General features: G+C 45.0%; 1 protein-coding gene across 8 annotated transcripts in view; it reads left to right on the forward strand.

The window, feature by feature from the left end:
* The window catches only part of syne1a (spectrin repeat containing, nuclear envelope 1a), a 234,487-nt gene that overhangs the window by 172,336 nt on the left and 44,707 nt on the right, over positions 1–17,444 (forward strand). For all 8 annotated transcript variants that reach the window (XM_046298670.1, XM_046298663.1, XM_046298665.1 and 5 more), the window contains 12 exons: positions 228–383; positions 527–682; positions 1,264–1,434; positions 1,761–1,894; positions 2,146–2,350; positions 3,129–3,311; positions 3,449–3,577; positions 3,709–3,863; positions 4,092–4,239; positions 4,385–4,479; positions 4,662–4,896; positions 6,616–6,810. In XM_046298670.1, coding sequence (XP_046154626.1) covers positions 228–383; positions 527–682; positions 1,264–1,434; positions 1,761–1,894; positions 2,146–2,350; positions 3,129–3,311; positions 3,449–3,577; positions 3,709–3,863; positions 4,092–4,239; positions 4,385–4,479; positions 4,662–4,896; positions 6,616–6,810 — 1,962 coding nt within the window. The remainder of the gene's footprint in view (positions 1–227; positions 384–526; positions 683–1,263; positions 1,435–1,760; positions 1,895–2,145; positions 2,351–3,128; positions 3,312–3,448; positions 3,578–3,708; positions 3,864–4,091; positions 4,240–4,384; positions 4,480–4,661; positions 4,897–6,615; positions 6,811–17,444) is intronic.

Genomic DNA, 17,444 nt, shown 5'->3' on the forward strand with positions numbered 1-17,444 from the left:
AGGAATTGGAGGAATTATGTTTCTGAAAGCCTCCCCCACACCTTTTGGATAGATGTCATCAGTAACAGTTTGATAGCCCCACTTTTTGATAGCCACAACAACACGATTTAGGTGAAAGACAAGTCAACGATCTATTGGCCGATCTCTCAAGTTCATGCTTTGCCTTTCAGACATTGATGGCAGTTGTTGTTCTTGTTGTGTAACATGTCGCTGTGTGTGTACCCCAGATCCAGCTGTTGGAAGGCCTGTTGGAGGGCTGGATGGAGCATGAGAATGGTGTTCAGGCCCTGAAGACCTGGCTGACCCTGCAAGAAGACAAACTGAAGAAGAGACACAGGATAGATGACGTAGCATCGGTGCAGAATGCACTCAAAGACTGTCAGGTAGGGACATAGATACAGCATTAACACCATTCACAATTTCCCATTAAACCTACAAGCAAATATTCTCTTCACAGTAAGTTTTCTAACCTCTTTTGTTTTCTTATGTTGTTTATCTTTCTATTCCCTCTCTTTCTCTTGCTCAGGAGTTGGAAGAGTTAGTGAAGGAGAAAGAGAAGGATTTGGAGAAAGCTGAAGAGAGAGGGAGCGGACTCATCCAGGAAAAGAGAGGGCAGGCTTGCTCTGTTGTTATGGAGACCCTTAAAGGGTTGAACCAGTCCTGGGCCAACCTGGACAATATGGTGGGTTTATAGACAATTCTATAGACTGATGTCATGACACGCACACAATTAATCTGACTGTTAGGAACAGTTTCACTGCCTAGAGTACCATATCCAAATCTAACCTCAATTCAGACAGAAAACACCAAGTATTTGTTTAACCATTTATTAGAAAGTCAATTACAATATTTTAGGTATTGGCAGTAGACTCTGCAGCTTGGGGGTAGCTCACTGCCATAGCAATGCTGAAATCATTACCATAACAAACAACAAAGTACAGGCAGTGAGCGCGGTATAGCTTTATACCAATCCAACCTATTGGGAAAAGAGCAGCGCCAAACAGGTGGAGGCTGGCGTGGTGGTGGGCTAGCAGAAAACAGACAATGCATAGTGAATTACAGCATGTTACAGCAACAGCATGGCAGCAAAGAAGCCCCAGAGCATAGTTGCTATCAGCTGATGCAAACACTCAGGTTTTCTGTCTGAACTGACTTCACTTCATTATAATCCTAATTTAACCCCCATGGTTTTCAGAGAATTCCCTGACAATAGTAAAAAAAGCTAAATGTTGAACTTAATGTCCACTCTCTCCGGCCCTCCAGATTGGTCAGATGAAGGTGAGTCTGCGGTCAGTGCTGGAGCAGTGGACTCTGTACCGCCGTGCTGCTGAGGAGATCAACGGTTACCTGATGGAGGGGAGGTACTCCGTGTCCCGGCTACACCTGCTCACAGGTTCCCTGGAGGCTGTACAGCAACAGGTGGAAAGCCTGGAGGTGAGACAACTGAAACACAACTAAAATACAACCAAAACACAACTAAAATACAACAAAAACACAACTAAAATACAACCTCAACACACCCTGAGGTTGGAATAACATGGGAAACATTTTGAATAAAAAAAATTGAAGATAAATTCCTATGCAGAATGAAGGCAAGATTGTCATAGGAAGGCAAGAGGTCAAGATTGAAGTTAACTTGAGATTGTTGAATTGTCATGTTATAGCATTACAACATTTAGCCTGATAACTTGTTTGTAGAGAGCGAACAGATTCTCTGTATTTTATCTTTGTCATTGACCCGGCGCTATGTACCTGTTCAGAACCTGCAGGAGGAGTTAGACAAGCAGGAGAGCAGTCTGAGGAAGTTTGGCTCTGTCACACATCAGCTGCTGACAGAGTGCCACCCGTCTGTGGCAGACACACTGGACGGAGCCCTCCGGGACGTCAACATCAGGTGAGCATTGAAGAAGGGCTGCAGGGTAATGGGGATTTGGATCCCCATTAGCTGTTACAGTTGCAACAGCTAATCTTCCTGGGGCCCACTGTGAGCTAGGAGTCTGGAATGTTATCACTCAGTATACACAGTAACGCTTGGCTTATCTTAGAACAGTCTGTGACACTTGATGCAAGTGCAACACTCTTTTCGGTTCGGTGTCATAACTGCTCCCAGTTCAGATCCTAACTTATTACCTTCCTCTGTCTCAGGTGGAACGGTCTGCTGGAGCAGATCTCAGAACAGCTGAGGAGCAGCAAGGCTCTGCTGGGTCTGTGGCAGCGCTACACAGAGCTGTATGACCAGAGTGTCTCTGCTGTACACAAACAGGAGGAGAGGGCCGACAGGCTGCTCAAGAGTGCCACCGACAGAGACGTCACGGAAGAGGAAAGCAACGTGTGGATTAGAGACTGCAGCGTAAGCAATGAATGCACCTAAATGACATACACTGAACATACAAAACATTAGGAATGCCTTTTCTTTCTATGACATAGACTGACCAGGTGAATCCAGGTGAAAGTTATGATCTCTTATTGATGTCACTTGTTAAATCCACTTCAACCAGTGTAGATGAACGGAAGGAGACAGGTTAAAGAAGGATTTTTAAGCATGGATTTTGTATTTGGGTCATTCAGAGGGTGAATCGGCAAGATAAAATTAGAGACGATCTGCCACACAGCAGTTTTCCTTAGATATACATTACAGTTTTGAAAGCCTAGCTTTTAGTGAAGAATGCATCCTTGCTCTCATGTGAATAAGCATAGAAACTGCCTGTCAGCATGTTTCAAAGAAGTACCGAAGGCCCTATCGGTAGGTGGGCCAAATTACACCCAATGTGTCTGAATACAGATCCAGCGCACCATGACCAAAGACCTTTCAGACTGTTAGGCCAAAGTGCCGCACAGGCCTAACAGAGTGAGGGAGGCTGGCAGGGCTGGTGATACACAGTACAGTATAAAACGGTTTCTTTTCCCTGTTTAAATTATAGAAACTCCACAGTGAAGATGTAGAAAAGGGTTTCAGTTGCCAAGCATGGAGGACAGTAATAGTAACTTGTCTTTCAGGGGAGAAAAGCCCTCTATCGTTTAGTGATGCTATTCCATTTTGCCCTCTGACCTTAGTCTTACAGAAACACGTTCACAGTATTTTGTCCTCCAATTCCAATCCTCATAGCTGTGTTGTTGTTGTTGTGTAGGAGTTGCTGGGTGCCCAGGCAACAGTACAACAGCCTCTACTACAGCTGCAGCAGCTGGGGGAACAGCTAAAGACTCAGGTTGACGCCTCCTCCATGGCAGCCCTCCAATCAGACTGCCTGTCACTCACACATCGCCTAGCAACACTGGAGCACGCCCTGCACAGGCAGCAGGAAGTACTGCAGGTGGATCATCTGTGCTACAGCGTCACAAGCACACAGTAGAGCAGTGTACACACGTACACATGTCCAAACACCCTTAATGTACAATATATACAGTACATTCATACTTTTGTACCCCCTCTATTTCTCCCTCTCTCTAGTGTGGAGCTGACGACTGTGAGCGTTTTAAAGAGCAGTTGGACTCTCTGACCTGTCAGGCTGAGGAGGCTGAAGAGGTTCTGAGGGAGTCCGACCCAGTCGAAACACCGGACCGCATGGAAAAACTCAAGGTAAACATGTCTGACAACTGAGCTGAACCTCTGTTGAATCCTTGATAGCCCTATTGCTTCAATTGCTTCTATATTGCCTCTATTGTACTATAAAGTCAGAACATCTCTCAAATCCCTTCCTCCCTCTCCAGAGCCAGATGTGTAAGTTGAGCAGCCATTCTCCTGATCTAGAGCGTGTGAACGAGCTGGCCTATAGACTGCCCCTGAACGACAGAGAGATTAAACGCCTCCAGAGCCTCAACAGAGCCTGGACCACCCACTCTGCACACCTGACTGAGAGATTCAGGTAGCTTCATTAACGTCTTCACATACAGAGCAATAGTTACAAATGCATTGCACTTATCAAGCCATTCCTATCTCATTGTGTGTTACCCTAAATTACTAACGATATGATGTAGGTTGAAAAACAAGAACTCCATGTTGCATGTTCATTATGTTGTTATTGTTCCACAGGATGGATAAAGGTGTTACAATCTGCTGTGTGACTCTGTGTATCTTGTGTCTCCCTCCTCAGTAAGCTGCAGGCGGTGTTGCTGCAGCAGCAGAGCTTCCTGCAGAAGTGTGAGGACTGGATGGACTTCCTGTCCCAGACGGAACAAAAGCTGGCCGCTGAGACCTCTGGGAACTACCATAGCCTGCTGGAGCAGCAGAGAGACCACGAGGTGAGGATAGGAGGAGGGTGGGAGGTGAGAGGATGTGGGGGTGGGGGTGGGGGGGTCAGGAGAGAGGTTAGGTGCAGGGGGTGTATAGGCGTGTAAGCTGTTTCTCTGTACCGGTATGTTGATCTCTGTAAATGTTTCTGTATAGTTGTTCCAGACAGAAATGTTCAGCAGGCAGCAGATTCTCTACTCCATCATCAGTGACGGCCATCGCCTGCTGGACCAGGGACAGGTGGACGACAGGTAAGGAACACACACACACACACACACACACACACACACACACACACACACACACACACACACACACACACACACACACACACACACACACACACACACACACACACACACACACACACACACACACACACACACACACACATATGGTTTATTTGGGGTAAATCTCTCTCTCTTTCCTGCAGGGATGACTTCAACCTGAAACTGGCTCTGCTGGGTAACCAATGGCAGGGTGTTGTGAGGCGGGCCCAGCAAAGGAGAGGGATAATTGACAGCCTGGTCCGCCAATGGCAGCGCTACAGGGAGATGGCGGAGAAGCTGCGGCGATGGCTACAGGAAGTGTCTCGTGACCCGGAAGTGCATCAACAGGGAGAGGCGGTGGCCTTACAGGAGGCCAGGACCATGTTGGACCAGATACAGGTGGGTGAAATAGACATACTTCTCTATGTAGTATATTGTGACCTGTAGCTGTCAAAAAGCTTCAATAAAAGTTATAAGCATTTCAGTGTTCACACAATGTTTTTGTATTGCTGAGGTTTAACAATGTAGTCACACATAGACTGGACAATAAATATAAATTCCATATAATTTCATTATACACTGCTCAAAAAAATAAGGAGAACACTAAAATAACACATCCTAGATCTGAATGAATACTTTTTTCTTTACATAGTTGAATGTGCTGACAACAAAATCACACAAAAATTATCAATGGAAATCAAATTTATCAACCCATGGATTTGGAGTCACACTCAAAATTAAAGTGGAAAACCACACTACAGGCTGATCCAACTTTGATGTAATGTCAAACTGAGGCTCAGTAGTGTGTGTGGCCTCCATATCCCTATATGACCTCCCTACAACGCCTAGGCATGCTCCTGATGAGGTGGCGGATGGTCTCCTGAGGGATCTCCTCCAAGACCTGGACTAAAGCATCCGCCAACTCCTGGACAGTCTGTGGTGCAACGTGGCGTTGGTGGATGGAGCGAGACATGATGTCCCAGATGTGCTCAATTGGATTCAGGTCTGGGGAACGGGCAGGCTGGTCCATGGCATCAATGCCTTCCTCTTGCAGGAACTGCTGACACACTCCAGCCACGTGAGGTCTAGCATTGTCTTGCATTAGGAGGAACCTAGGGCCAACCGCACCAGCATATGGTCTCACAAGGGGTCTGAGGATCTCATCTCGGTACCTAATAGCAGTCAGGCTACCTCTGGCGAGCACATGGAGGGCTGTGCGGCCCCCCAAAGAAATTACTGACCCACCGCCAAACCGGTCATGCTGGAGGATGTTGCAGGCAGCAGAACGTTCTCCATGGCGTCTCCAGACTCAGTGTGAACCTGCTTTCATCTGTGAAGAGCACAGGGCGCCAGTGGCGAATTTGCCAATCTTGGTGTTCTCTGGCAAATGCCAAATGTCTTGCACGGTGTTGGGCTGTAAGCACAACCCCCACCTGTGGACGTCGGGCCCTCATACCACCCTCATGGAGTCTGTTTCTGACCGTTTGAGCAGACACATGCACATTTGTGGCCTGCTGGAGGTCATTTTGCAGGGCTCTGGCAGTGCACAAAGGCGGAGGTAGCGGTCTTGTTGCTGGGTTGTTGCCCTCCACGACCTCCTCCTCCTGTTTCTGACCTCCATGTCTCCTGATGTACTGGCCTGTCTCCTGGTAGCGCCTCCATGCTCTGGACACTACGCTGACAGACACAGCAAGGCTTCTTGCCACAGCTCGCATTGATGTCCCATCCTGGATGAGCTGCACTACCTCAGTCACTTGTGTGGGTTGTAGACTCAGTCTCATACTACGACTAGAGTGAAAGCACTGCCAGCATTCAAAAGTGACCAAAACATCAGCCAGGATCATAGGAACTGAGAAGTGATCTGTGGTCACCACCTGCAGAACCACTCCTTTATTGGGGGTGTCTTGCTAATTGCCAATAATTTCCACCTGTTGTCTATTCCATTTGCACAACAGCATGTAACATTTATTGTCAATCAGTGTTGCTTCAGTTTGATTTCACAGAAGTGTGATTGACTTGGAGTTACATTGTGTTGTTTAAGTGCTCCCTTTATTTTTTTTAGTTGTGTATATTTCCCACAATAAAGACTGACAGTAAACCCAAACCTTCTCCCCCTAGTTGAGGGAGCGTGTGCTCCAGAGGCAGCAGGGTGGCTACATCCTGGCGGTGGAGGCGGGGCGGAGCCTGCTCCTGTCAGCTGACGCCAGGGCGGAGTCAGCCCTGCAGACGGAGCTGATGGACATGCAGGAGTGCTGGAGACATGCCAACGTCCGATTGGACGAACAGAAGAGAGAGCTGCTAAGCTTGCTCAAGGTCTGTCATTCCACAACCAACACACAACCAAACCACAACCACCACACAACCAAACTATATGCACCACACAACCAACACACAACCAAAACACGACCAACACACAACTCAACCACAACCCAACCACAACCAACCCATAGCCAACACTAAACCAACCCAAAATCAACAGACATCCTACATTCACTCCAACACACAACCCACAACCAACACACAACCAACACACAACTAACCCACAGCCAACACACAACCAACCCACAATCAGCACACAACCTACATTTAACCAGCACACAACCAACATACCTAGTTATTATGGCCATTGAATTGTTAGAACATGTTTTTGATGTCCCAATACCTTGGGATCGGGTCTATGAACTGACATATTAAACAACAATTGATACATCAATCTGTTTGCTTTTATATAAAATACTTGCTACAAAAAGAAAGCTTAATATATGGCGCATTGAACAGTCTGCATTGAGCTGCCTGCCACAAGGAATTTTGTTTTCTTTCTGGTACTGTCCATCGGTGACTCGATTTTGGGAGCTAGTTCCAGGAATGGTTGTTAAGTCATAATATCGGGGTTCAGATGGACCTGCAAACTGTATTGTTAGGGGATCTGAAAAATCACCATCAGTCAATATCATTATACTTTTGGGTAAGGTATTTATTTTTAGGGTAATATTGGTAGACATTTTGGAGGGATGTAATGCAAAAGTAAATAGCAAAATGGAATTATACTGTTAACGATTGGTTCATCTGTGGACATCGGAGGGTTGGAATAAAATGAATGATGGATTGAGTGCTGTGGGTGAAAATACAGCACTTTGAAGAAAGAGGATATTAGGATTCAAATATATATATATTACCTTTTTAAGCAGGGAGTCACCATCGAGACCAGTGTCTCTTTTTTAAGGGAGCCCTGCATATACAATTGTATACACTATAAAACAAGTCAAATACAGCACGACACAAATTGCACAGACAAACATAAATATGTACAAAACACTAAACACAATCAACTAAAACAAACTCATTCTTCATTATAACATTCCTCTGTCCACGCTCTTAGCCAGAGGAGTCTCCAGAGTTAACCAATCCTGTTTGATAACTTGTAATTATAAATCTTAATATCGAAGTTTGGTAAGTCGGAAACTTGTGGAGCGGGGCTTTGTAAACAAAAAGAGCGTAATGATGTGATCTACGAGACTTCAAAGGGGACAAGACAACCTTTTGGTAAAGAATACAGTGATGAGTAATACAACTGTCTCCTGTGATGACACAAAGGGGACAAGACAACCTTTTGGTAAAGAATACAGTGATGAGTAATACAACTGTCTCCTGTGATGACACAAAGGGGACAAGACAACCTTTTGGTAAAGAATACAGTGATGAGTAATACAACTGTCTCCTGTGATGACACAAAGGGGACAAGACAACCTTTGGTAAAGAATACAGTGATGAGTAATACAACTGTCTCCTGTGATGACACAAAGGGGACAAGACAACCTTTTGGTAAAGAATACAGTGATGAGTAATACAACTGTCTCCTGTGATGACACAAAGGGGACAAGACAACCTTTTGGTAAAGAATACAGTGATGAGTAATACAACTGTCTCCTGTGATGACACAAAGGGGACAAGACAACCTTTTGGTAAAGAATACAGTGATGAGTAATACAACTGTCTCCTGTGATGACACAAAGGGGACAAGACAACCTTTTGGTAAAGAATACAGTGATGAGTAATACAACTGTCTCCTGTGATGACACAAAGGGGACAAGACAACCTTTTGGTAAAGAATACAGTGATGAGTAATACAACTGTCTCCTGTGATGACACAAAGGGGACAAGACAACCTTTGGTAAAGAATACAGTGATGAGTAATACAACTGTCTCCTGTGATGACACAAAGGGGACAAGACAACCTTTTGGTAAAGAATACAGTGATGAGTAATACAACTGTCTCCTGTGATGACACAAAGGGGACAAGACAACCTTTTGGTAAAGAATACAGTGATGAGTAATACAACTGTCTCCTGTGATGACACAAAAGACTCTATGAGAAACAGCATCCAGGGGTTTAAGAGTAGAGGCAGCTGCACTTTGATAAGTAGTATCACTGTTCTCAAGACCAGGTAGAAAGGTTGACTGCACAATATTCTTCCTGCAGACTAGAGAGAGACAAGATTTGTTTCTGTAAAAAAAAGCCCACTTTAAATCTTAATTTGTAAACAAGCTCATTCGTATGCTTTTTAAACAATAAATCATGGTCAATCTAAATACCAAGGTATTTGTATGCAGAGATTATAGAACCATCTGATGAGTGAAGATGTAATTCATTTGAAACCATCTTACAAGAACTTGAAAACAACATGTATTTAGTTTTGCCCATATTAAGCACAAGTTATGCTTCCTGCACAGCTACAAAATGGGACTGTAGCTTTGTCACAGCCAGGTCAGTATTAGGGGTAATGGGACTGTAGCTTTGTCACAGCCAGGTCAGTATTAGGGGTAATGGGACTGTAGCTTTGTCACAGCCAGGTCAGTATTAGGGGTAATGGGACTGTAGCTTTGTCACAGCCAGGTCAGTATTAGGGGTAATGGGACTGTAGCTTTGTCACAGCCAGGTCAGTATTAGGGGTAATGGGACTGTAGCTTTGTCACAGCCAGGTCAGTATTAGGGGTAATGGGACTGTAGCTTTGTCACAGCCAGGTCAGTATTAGGGGTAATGGGACTGTAGCTTTGTCACAGCCAGGTCAGTATTAGGGGTAATGGGACTGTAGCTTTGTCACAGCCAGGTCAGTATTAGGGGTAATGGGACTGTAGCCTTGTCACAGCCAGGTCAGTAGTCGGGGTAATGGGACTGTAGCCTTGTCACAGCCAGGTCAGTATTAGGGGTAATGGGACTGTAGCCTTGTCACAGCCAGGTCAGTATTAGGGGTAATGGGACTGTAGCCTTGTCACAGCCAGGTCAGTAGTCAGGGTAATGGGACTGTAGCCTTGTCACAGCCAGGTCAGTAGTCAGGGTAATGGGACTGTAGCTTTGTCACAGCCAGGTCAGTAGTCAGGGTAATGGGACTGTAGCTTTGTCACAGCCAGGTCAGTAGTCAGGGTAATGGGACTGTAGCCTTGTCACAGCCAGGTCAGTATTAGGGGTAATGGGACTGTAGCCTTGTCACAGCCAGGTCAGTATTAGGGGTAATGGGACTGTAGCCTTGTCACAGCCAGGTCAGTAGTCAGGGTAATGGGACTGTAGCCTTGTCACAGCCAGGTCAGTAGTCAGGGTAATGGGACTGTAGCCTTGTCACAGCCAGGTCAGTATTAGGGGTAATGGGACTGTAGCCTTGTCACAGCCAGGTCAGTAGTCAGGGTAATGGTACTGTAGCCTTGTCACAGCCAGGTCAGTAGTCAGGGTAATGGGACTGTAGCCTTGTCACAGCCAGGTCAGTAGTCAGGGTAATGGTACTGTAGCCTTGTCACAGCCAGGTCAGTAGTCAGGGTAATGGGACTGTAGCCTTGTCACAGCCAGGTCAGTAGTCAGGGTAATGGTACTGTAGCCTTGTCACAGCCAGGTCAGTAGTCAGGGTAATGGGACTGTAGCCTTGTCACAGCCAGGTCAGTAGTCAGGGTAATGGTACTGTAGCCTTGTCACAGCCAGGTCAGTAGTCAGGGTAATGGTACTGTAGCCTTGTCACAGCCAGGTCAGTAGTCCTTGTCACAGCCAGGTCAGTAGTCAGGGTAATGGGACTGTAGCCTTGTCACAACCAGGTCAGTAGTCAGGGTAATGGTACTGTATTCTTGTCACAACCAGGTCAGTAGTCAGGGTAATGGGACTGTAGCTTTGTCACAGCCAGGTCAGTATTAGGGGTAATGGGACTGTAGCCTTGTCACAGCCAGGTCAGTAGTCAGGGTAATGGTACTGTATTCTTGTCACAACCAGGTCAGTAGTCAGGGTAATGGGACTGTAGCCTTGTCACAGCCAGGTCAGTAGTCAGGGTAATGGTACTGTATTCTTGTCACAGCCAGGTCAGTAGTCAGGGTAATGGTACTGTATTCTTGTCACGGCCAGGTCAGTAGTCAGGGTAATGGGACTGTATTTTTGTCACAGCCAGGTCAGTAGTCAGGGTAATGGTACTGTATTTTTGTCACAGCCAGGTCAGTAGTCAGGGTAATGGGACTGTAGCCTTGTCACAGCCAGGTCAGTAGTCAGGGTAATGGTACTGTATTCTTGTCACAGCCAGGTCAGTAGTCAGGGTAATGGTACTGTAGCCTTGTCACAGCCAGGTCAGTAGTCGGGGTAATGGTACTGTAGCCTTGTCACAGCCAGGTCAGTAGTCAGGGTAATGGGACTGTAGCCTTGTCACAGCCAGGTCAGTAGTCAGGGTAATGGGACTGTAGCCTTGTCACAGCCAGGTCAGTAGTCAGGGTAATGGTACTGTATTCTTGTCACAACCAGGTCAGTAGTCAGGGTAATGGGACTGTAGCCTTGTCACAGCCAGGTCAGTAGTCAGGGTAATGGTACTGTATTCTTGTCACAGCCAGGTCAGTAGTCAGGGTAATGGTACTGTATTCTTATCACAGCCAGGTCAGTAGTCAGGGTAATGGGACTGTATTTTTGTCACAGCCAGGTCAGTAGTCAGGGTAATGGGACTGTAGCCTTGTCACAGCCAGGTCAGTAGTCAGGGTAATGGGACTGTAGCCTTGTCACAGCCAGGTCAGTAGTCAGGGTAATGGGACGGTAGCCTTGTCACAGCCAGGTCAGTAGTCAGGGTAATGGGACTGTAGCCTTGTCACAGCCAGGTCAGTAGTCAGGGTAATGGTACTGTATTCTTGTCACAGCCAGGTCAGTAGTCAGGGTAATGGTACTGTATTCTTGTCACAGCCAGGTCAGTAGTCAGGGTAATGGTACTGTATTCTTGTCACAGCCAGGTCAGTAGTCAGGGTAATGGTACTGTATTCTTGTCACAGCCAGATCAGTAGTCAGGGTAATGGGACTGTAGCCTTGTCACAGCCAGGTCAGTAGTCAGGGTAATGGTACTGTATTCTTGTCACAGCCAGGTCAGTAGTCAGGGTAATGGTACTGTATTCTTGTCACAGCCAGGTCAGTAGTCAGGGTAATGGTACTGTATTCTTGTCACAACCAGGTCAGTAGTCAGGGTAATGGTACTGTATTCTTGTCACAGCCAGGTCAGTAGTCAGGGTAATGGTACTGTATTCTTGTCACAGCCAGATCAGTAGTCAGGGTAATGGTACTGTATTCTTGTCACAGCCAGGTCAGTAGTCAGGGTAATGGTACTGTATTCTTGTCACAGCCAGGTCAGTAGTCAGGGTAATGGTACTGTATTCTTGTCACAGCCAGATCAGTAGTCAGGGTAATGGTACTGTATTCTTGTCACAGCCAGGTCAGTAGTCAGGGTAATGGTACTGTAGCCTTGTCACAGCCAGGTCAGTAGTCAGGGTAATGGGACTGTAGCCTTGTCACAGCCAGGTCAGTAGTCAGGGTAATGGTACTGTATTCTTGTCACAACCAGGTCAGTAGTCAGGGTAATGGGACTGTAGCCTTGTCACAGCCAGGTCAGTAGTCAGGGTAATGGTACTGTATTCTTGTCACAGCCAGGTCAGTAGTCAGGGTAATGGTACTGTATTCTTGTCACAGCCAGGTCAGTAGTCAGGGTAATGGTACTGTATTCTTGTCACAGCCAGGTCAGTAGTCAGGGTAATGGTACTGTATTCTTGTCACAGCCAGATCAGTAGTCAGGGTAATGGGACTGTAGCCTTGTCACAGCCAGGTCAGTAGTCAGGGTAATGGTACTGTATTCTTGTCACAGCCAGGTCAGTAGTCAGGGTAATGGTACTGTATTCTTGTCACAGCCAGGTCAGTAGTCAGGGTAATGGTACTGTATTCTTGTCACAGCCAGGTCAGTAGTCAGGGTAATGGTACTGTATTCTTGTCACAGCCAGATCAGTAGTCAGGGTAATGGTACTGTAGCCTTGTCACAGCCAGGTCAGTAGTCAGGGTAATGGGACTGTAGCCTTGTCACAGCCAGGTCAGTAGTCAGGGTAATGGGACTGTAGCCTTGTCACAGCCAGGTCAGTAGTCAGGGTAATGGTACTGTATTCTTGTCACAACCAGGTCAGTAGTCAGGGTAATGGGACTGTAGCCTTGTCACAGCCAGGTCAGTAGTCAGGGTAATGGTACTGTATTCTTGTCACAGCCAGGTCAGTAGTCAGGGTAATGGTACTGTATTCTTATCACAGCCAGGTCAGTAGTCAGGGTAATGGGACTGTATTTTTGTCACAGCCAGGTCAGTAGTCAGGGTAATGGGACTGTAGCCTTGTCACAGCCAGGTCAGTAGTCAGGGTAATGGGACTGTAGCCTTGTCACAGCCAGGTCAGTAGTCAGGGTAATGGGACTGTAGCCTTGTCACAGCCAGGTCAGTAGTCAGGGTAATGGGACTGTATTCTTGTCACAGCCAGGTCAGTAGTCAGGGTAATGGTACTGTATTCTTGTCACAGCCAGGTCAGTAGTCAGGGTAATGGTACTGTATTCTTGTCACAGCCAGGTCAGTAGTCAGGGTAATGGTACTGTATTCTTGTCACAGCCAGATCAGTAGTCAGGGTAAGTGCTACCAAATAATATAATCTGCATGTACAATGAACTGAAATATAAACAGAACATGTCAAGTGTTGGTCCAATGTTTAATGAGCTGTAATAAAAGATCCCAGAAATGTTCCATATGCACAAAAAAGCGTATTTCTCTAAAATGTTGTACACAAATGTTTTTATATCTCTGTTAGTGAGCATATATAATTTGCCAAGATAATCCATCCACCTGACAGGTGTGGCATATCAATAAATTGATTAAACAGCATGATCATTACACAGGTCCACCTTCTGCTGGGGACAATAAAAGGCCACTCTAAAATGTGCAGTTTTGTCACACAACACTATGCCACAGATGTCTCAAGTTTTGAGGGATTGTGCAATTGGCATGCTAACAGCAGGAATGTCCACCAGACCTGTTGCCAGATAATTGAATGTTCATTTCTCTACCATAAGCCACCTCCAATGTCATTTTTTGTTAAAAACAGTAGTATGTCCAACTGGCCTCACAACCGAACACCAACCGAACCACGCCAGCCCAGGACCTCCACATGCAGCTTCTTCACCTGTAGGATCGTCACCTGGACAGCTGATAAAACTGTGGGTTTGCACAACCAAATAATTTCTGCACAAACTGTCAGAAACCGTTTCATGGAAGCTCATCTGCGTGCTGTCGTCCTTACCAGGGTCGTAACCAGTGGGCAAATGCTCACCTTTGATGGCCACTGGCACGCTGGAGAAGTGTGCTCTTCACAGATGAATCGCGGTTTCAACTGTACCGGGCAGATGGCAGACAGGGTGTATGGTGTCGTGTGGGCGAGCAGTTTGCTGATGTGAACAGAGTGCCCCATGGTGGCGGTGGGGTTATGGTATGGGCAGGCATAAGCTACAGACAACGAACACAATTACATTTTATCTATGGCAATTTGAATGCACAGAAATACCGTGATGAGATCCGGAGGCCCATGTTTTAGCATGATAATACACGGCCCCATGTTGCAACGATCTGTGCACAATTCCTTGAATTTGAAAATGTCCCAGTTCTACTGTTTTTATATCTATATTCCCAGTCATGTGAAATCCGTATACAGTTGAAGTCGGAAGTTGACATACACTTTAGCCAAATACATTTAAACTCAGTTTTTCACAATTCCTGACATTTAATCCTAGTAAAAAGTTCCTGTCTTAGGTCAGTTAGGATCACCACTTTATTTTAAGAATGTGAAATGTCAGAATAATAGTAGAGAGAATTATTTATTTCAGCTTTTATTTATTTCATCACATTCCCAGTGGGTCAGAAGTTTACATACACTCAGTTAGTATTTGGTAGCATTGCCTTTAAATTGTATAACTTGGGTCAAATATTTCGGGTAGCCTTCCAAAAGTTTCCCACAATAATTTGGGTGAATTTTGGCCCATTTATCCTGACAGAGCTGGTGTAACTGAGTCAGGTTTGTAGGCCTCCTTGCTTGAAGACGCTTTTTCATTTCTGCCCACACATTTTCTATAGGATTGAGGTCATGGCTTTGTGATAGACACTCCATCCAATACCTTGAAATTGTTGTCCTTAAGCCATTTTTCCACAGCTTTGGAAGTATGCTTGGAGTCATTGTCCATTTGGAAAACCATTTGCGACCAAGCTTTAACTTCCTGACTGATGTCTTGAGATGTTGCTTCAATATATCCACATCATTTTCTTTCCTCATGATGCCATCTATTTTGTGAAGTGCACCAGTCCCTCCTGCAGCAAAGCACCCCCACAACATGATGCTGCCACCCCGGTGTTTCACGGTTGGGATGGTATTCTTCGGCTTGCAAGCATCCCCCCTTTTCCTCCAAACATAACAATGGTCATTATGGCCAACCAGTTCTATTTTTGTTTCATCAGACCAGAGGACATTTCTCCAAAAAGTATGCTCTTTGTCCCCATGTCGAGTTGCAAACTGTAGTCTGGGTTTTTTATGGCGGTTTTTGAGCATTGGCTACTTCCTTGCTGAGCGGCTTTTCAGGTCATGTCGATATAGGACTAGTTTTACTGTGGATACTTTTATACCTGTTTCCTCTAGCATCTTCACAAGGTCCTTTGCTGTTGTTCTGGGATTGATTTACACTTCTCGCACCAAAGTAAGTTCATCTCTAGGAGACAGAACGCTTCTCCTTCCTGAGTGGTATGACGGCTGCGTGGTCCCATGGTGTTTACACTTGCGTACTATTGTTTGTACAGATGAACGTGGTACCTACAGGCATTTGGAAATTGCTCCCAAGGATGAACCAGATTTGTGGAGGTCTACAATTTGTTTTCTGGCTGATTTCTTTTGATTTTCCCATGGTGTCAAGCAAAGAGGCAATGCGTTTGAAGTTAGGCCTTGAAATACATGCACAGGTACACCTCCAATTCACTCCAATGATGTCAATTAGCCTATCTGAAGCTTCTAAAACCATGACATAATTTTCTGGAATTTTCCAAGCTGTTTAAAGGCACATAGTGTATGTAAACTTCTGACCCACTGGAATTGTGATACAATGAATTATAAGTGATATAATCTGTTTGTAAACAATTGTTGGAAAAATTACTTGTGTCATGCACAAAGTAGATGTCCTAACCGATTTGCCAAAACTATAGTTTTTAAATTTGTGGAGTGGTTGAAAATTTGTGGAATGGTTGAAAAACGAGTCTTAATGACTCCAACCTAAGTGTATGTAAACATCCAACTTCAACTGTATTATGGCCTCATGAATTTATTTCAATTGACTGATTTCCTTTTATGAACTGTAACTCAGTAAAATCTTTGAAATTGTTGCATGTTGCGTTTATATTTTTGTTCAGTGTATATAAAATATAAAACTTCTATATAAATAGAAATAGTGAAAAGAACTGGTTCTAGAATTGACCCCTGCAGAACACCTTTATGTACTTCAAGAAATTCTGATTTTACCCCATCAATCACTACAGCCTGAGTTTCTACACACTAATCATGAAACCAAGAGCAGTTGTCAGAGCCCAGGGCAATCGAGGACAACATGTTCAATAAAATAGCATGATCAACAGTATCAAACGCTTTTGACAGATCCACAAACAAGGCAGCACAATTCATTTTAACGCCTAAAGCATTGACTATATAATTAACAAATAATGTGGTCGCTGTGATAATGCAGTGCCCTAGCCTAAACCCAGATAGATTTGTATTCAAAATACAGTACCATGCTCAGATAAAAAAAGAACAGAATTTGCTTATATGAGCGAAATAGCTCTAAGTAGCAATAGAAGTATAGTTGTCCGTTAGTGTACTCCAATTAGGGTAGGGGGGGAAGGTTTTGAGAAAATAAAAAATTATAATAAAAAAAAAACTAAGGGGAATTAGAATTGATTCAAAAATGTATCTAACCTACAATCGATCTGCAATATTAAAGCTGATCTACCCCCCCTGCCAAAAACACACACAACCCATCCACAACTAACACTCAACCAACACAAACCACCAAACCACAACCAAAATACAACAAACCACAACCTACACAAAAACCAACCACAACTAACCCACAGCCAACACACAACCTACACTCAACCAATAACCAACACACAACCAACACATAACCAAACTGCCTGCATGGGACATTGTTGTTTATTCAGTTGGGTGTAATGTCACCTTCCAGATTGCCTTGATTGCCTATTTTACATGATCAAGAATCAAGTCTGTTCTACACAACACATCTCTATATCTGAGTGTTCTGTGACTAAGCTTTCCAAGTGCTTGCCATGTACCCAGACTGAAACCATATGCTGGACAGTAGATTCCTTGCCAGGCATGATTGGGTTGTAGCAGTTTATCACCAGTCCGGGTGCTAGTCTGCTTCAGCAGGAGCCAGCACCATTTTTTATTTCTCTCCATTGCCAGTGTGATGACAGAGTATGTCTATTTTTGGATCACCTAGTTTGAACCAGAGCTTACATTTGACCTGATATGCCATTGCGTGGATCTCTATTGCTGCATCACATTGGGATGCAATGTATATATGATATTGCTACATTGC

This window comes from Oncorhynchus gorbuscha, linkage group LG14, assembly GCF_021184085.1.
Source record: "Oncorhynchus gorbuscha isolate QuinsamMale2020 ecotype Even-year linkage group LG14, OgorEven_v1.0, whole genome shotgun sequence".
Taxonomy (NCBI): domain Eukaryota; kingdom Metazoa; phylum Chordata; class Actinopteri; order Salmoniformes; family Salmonidae; genus Oncorhynchus; species Oncorhynchus gorbuscha.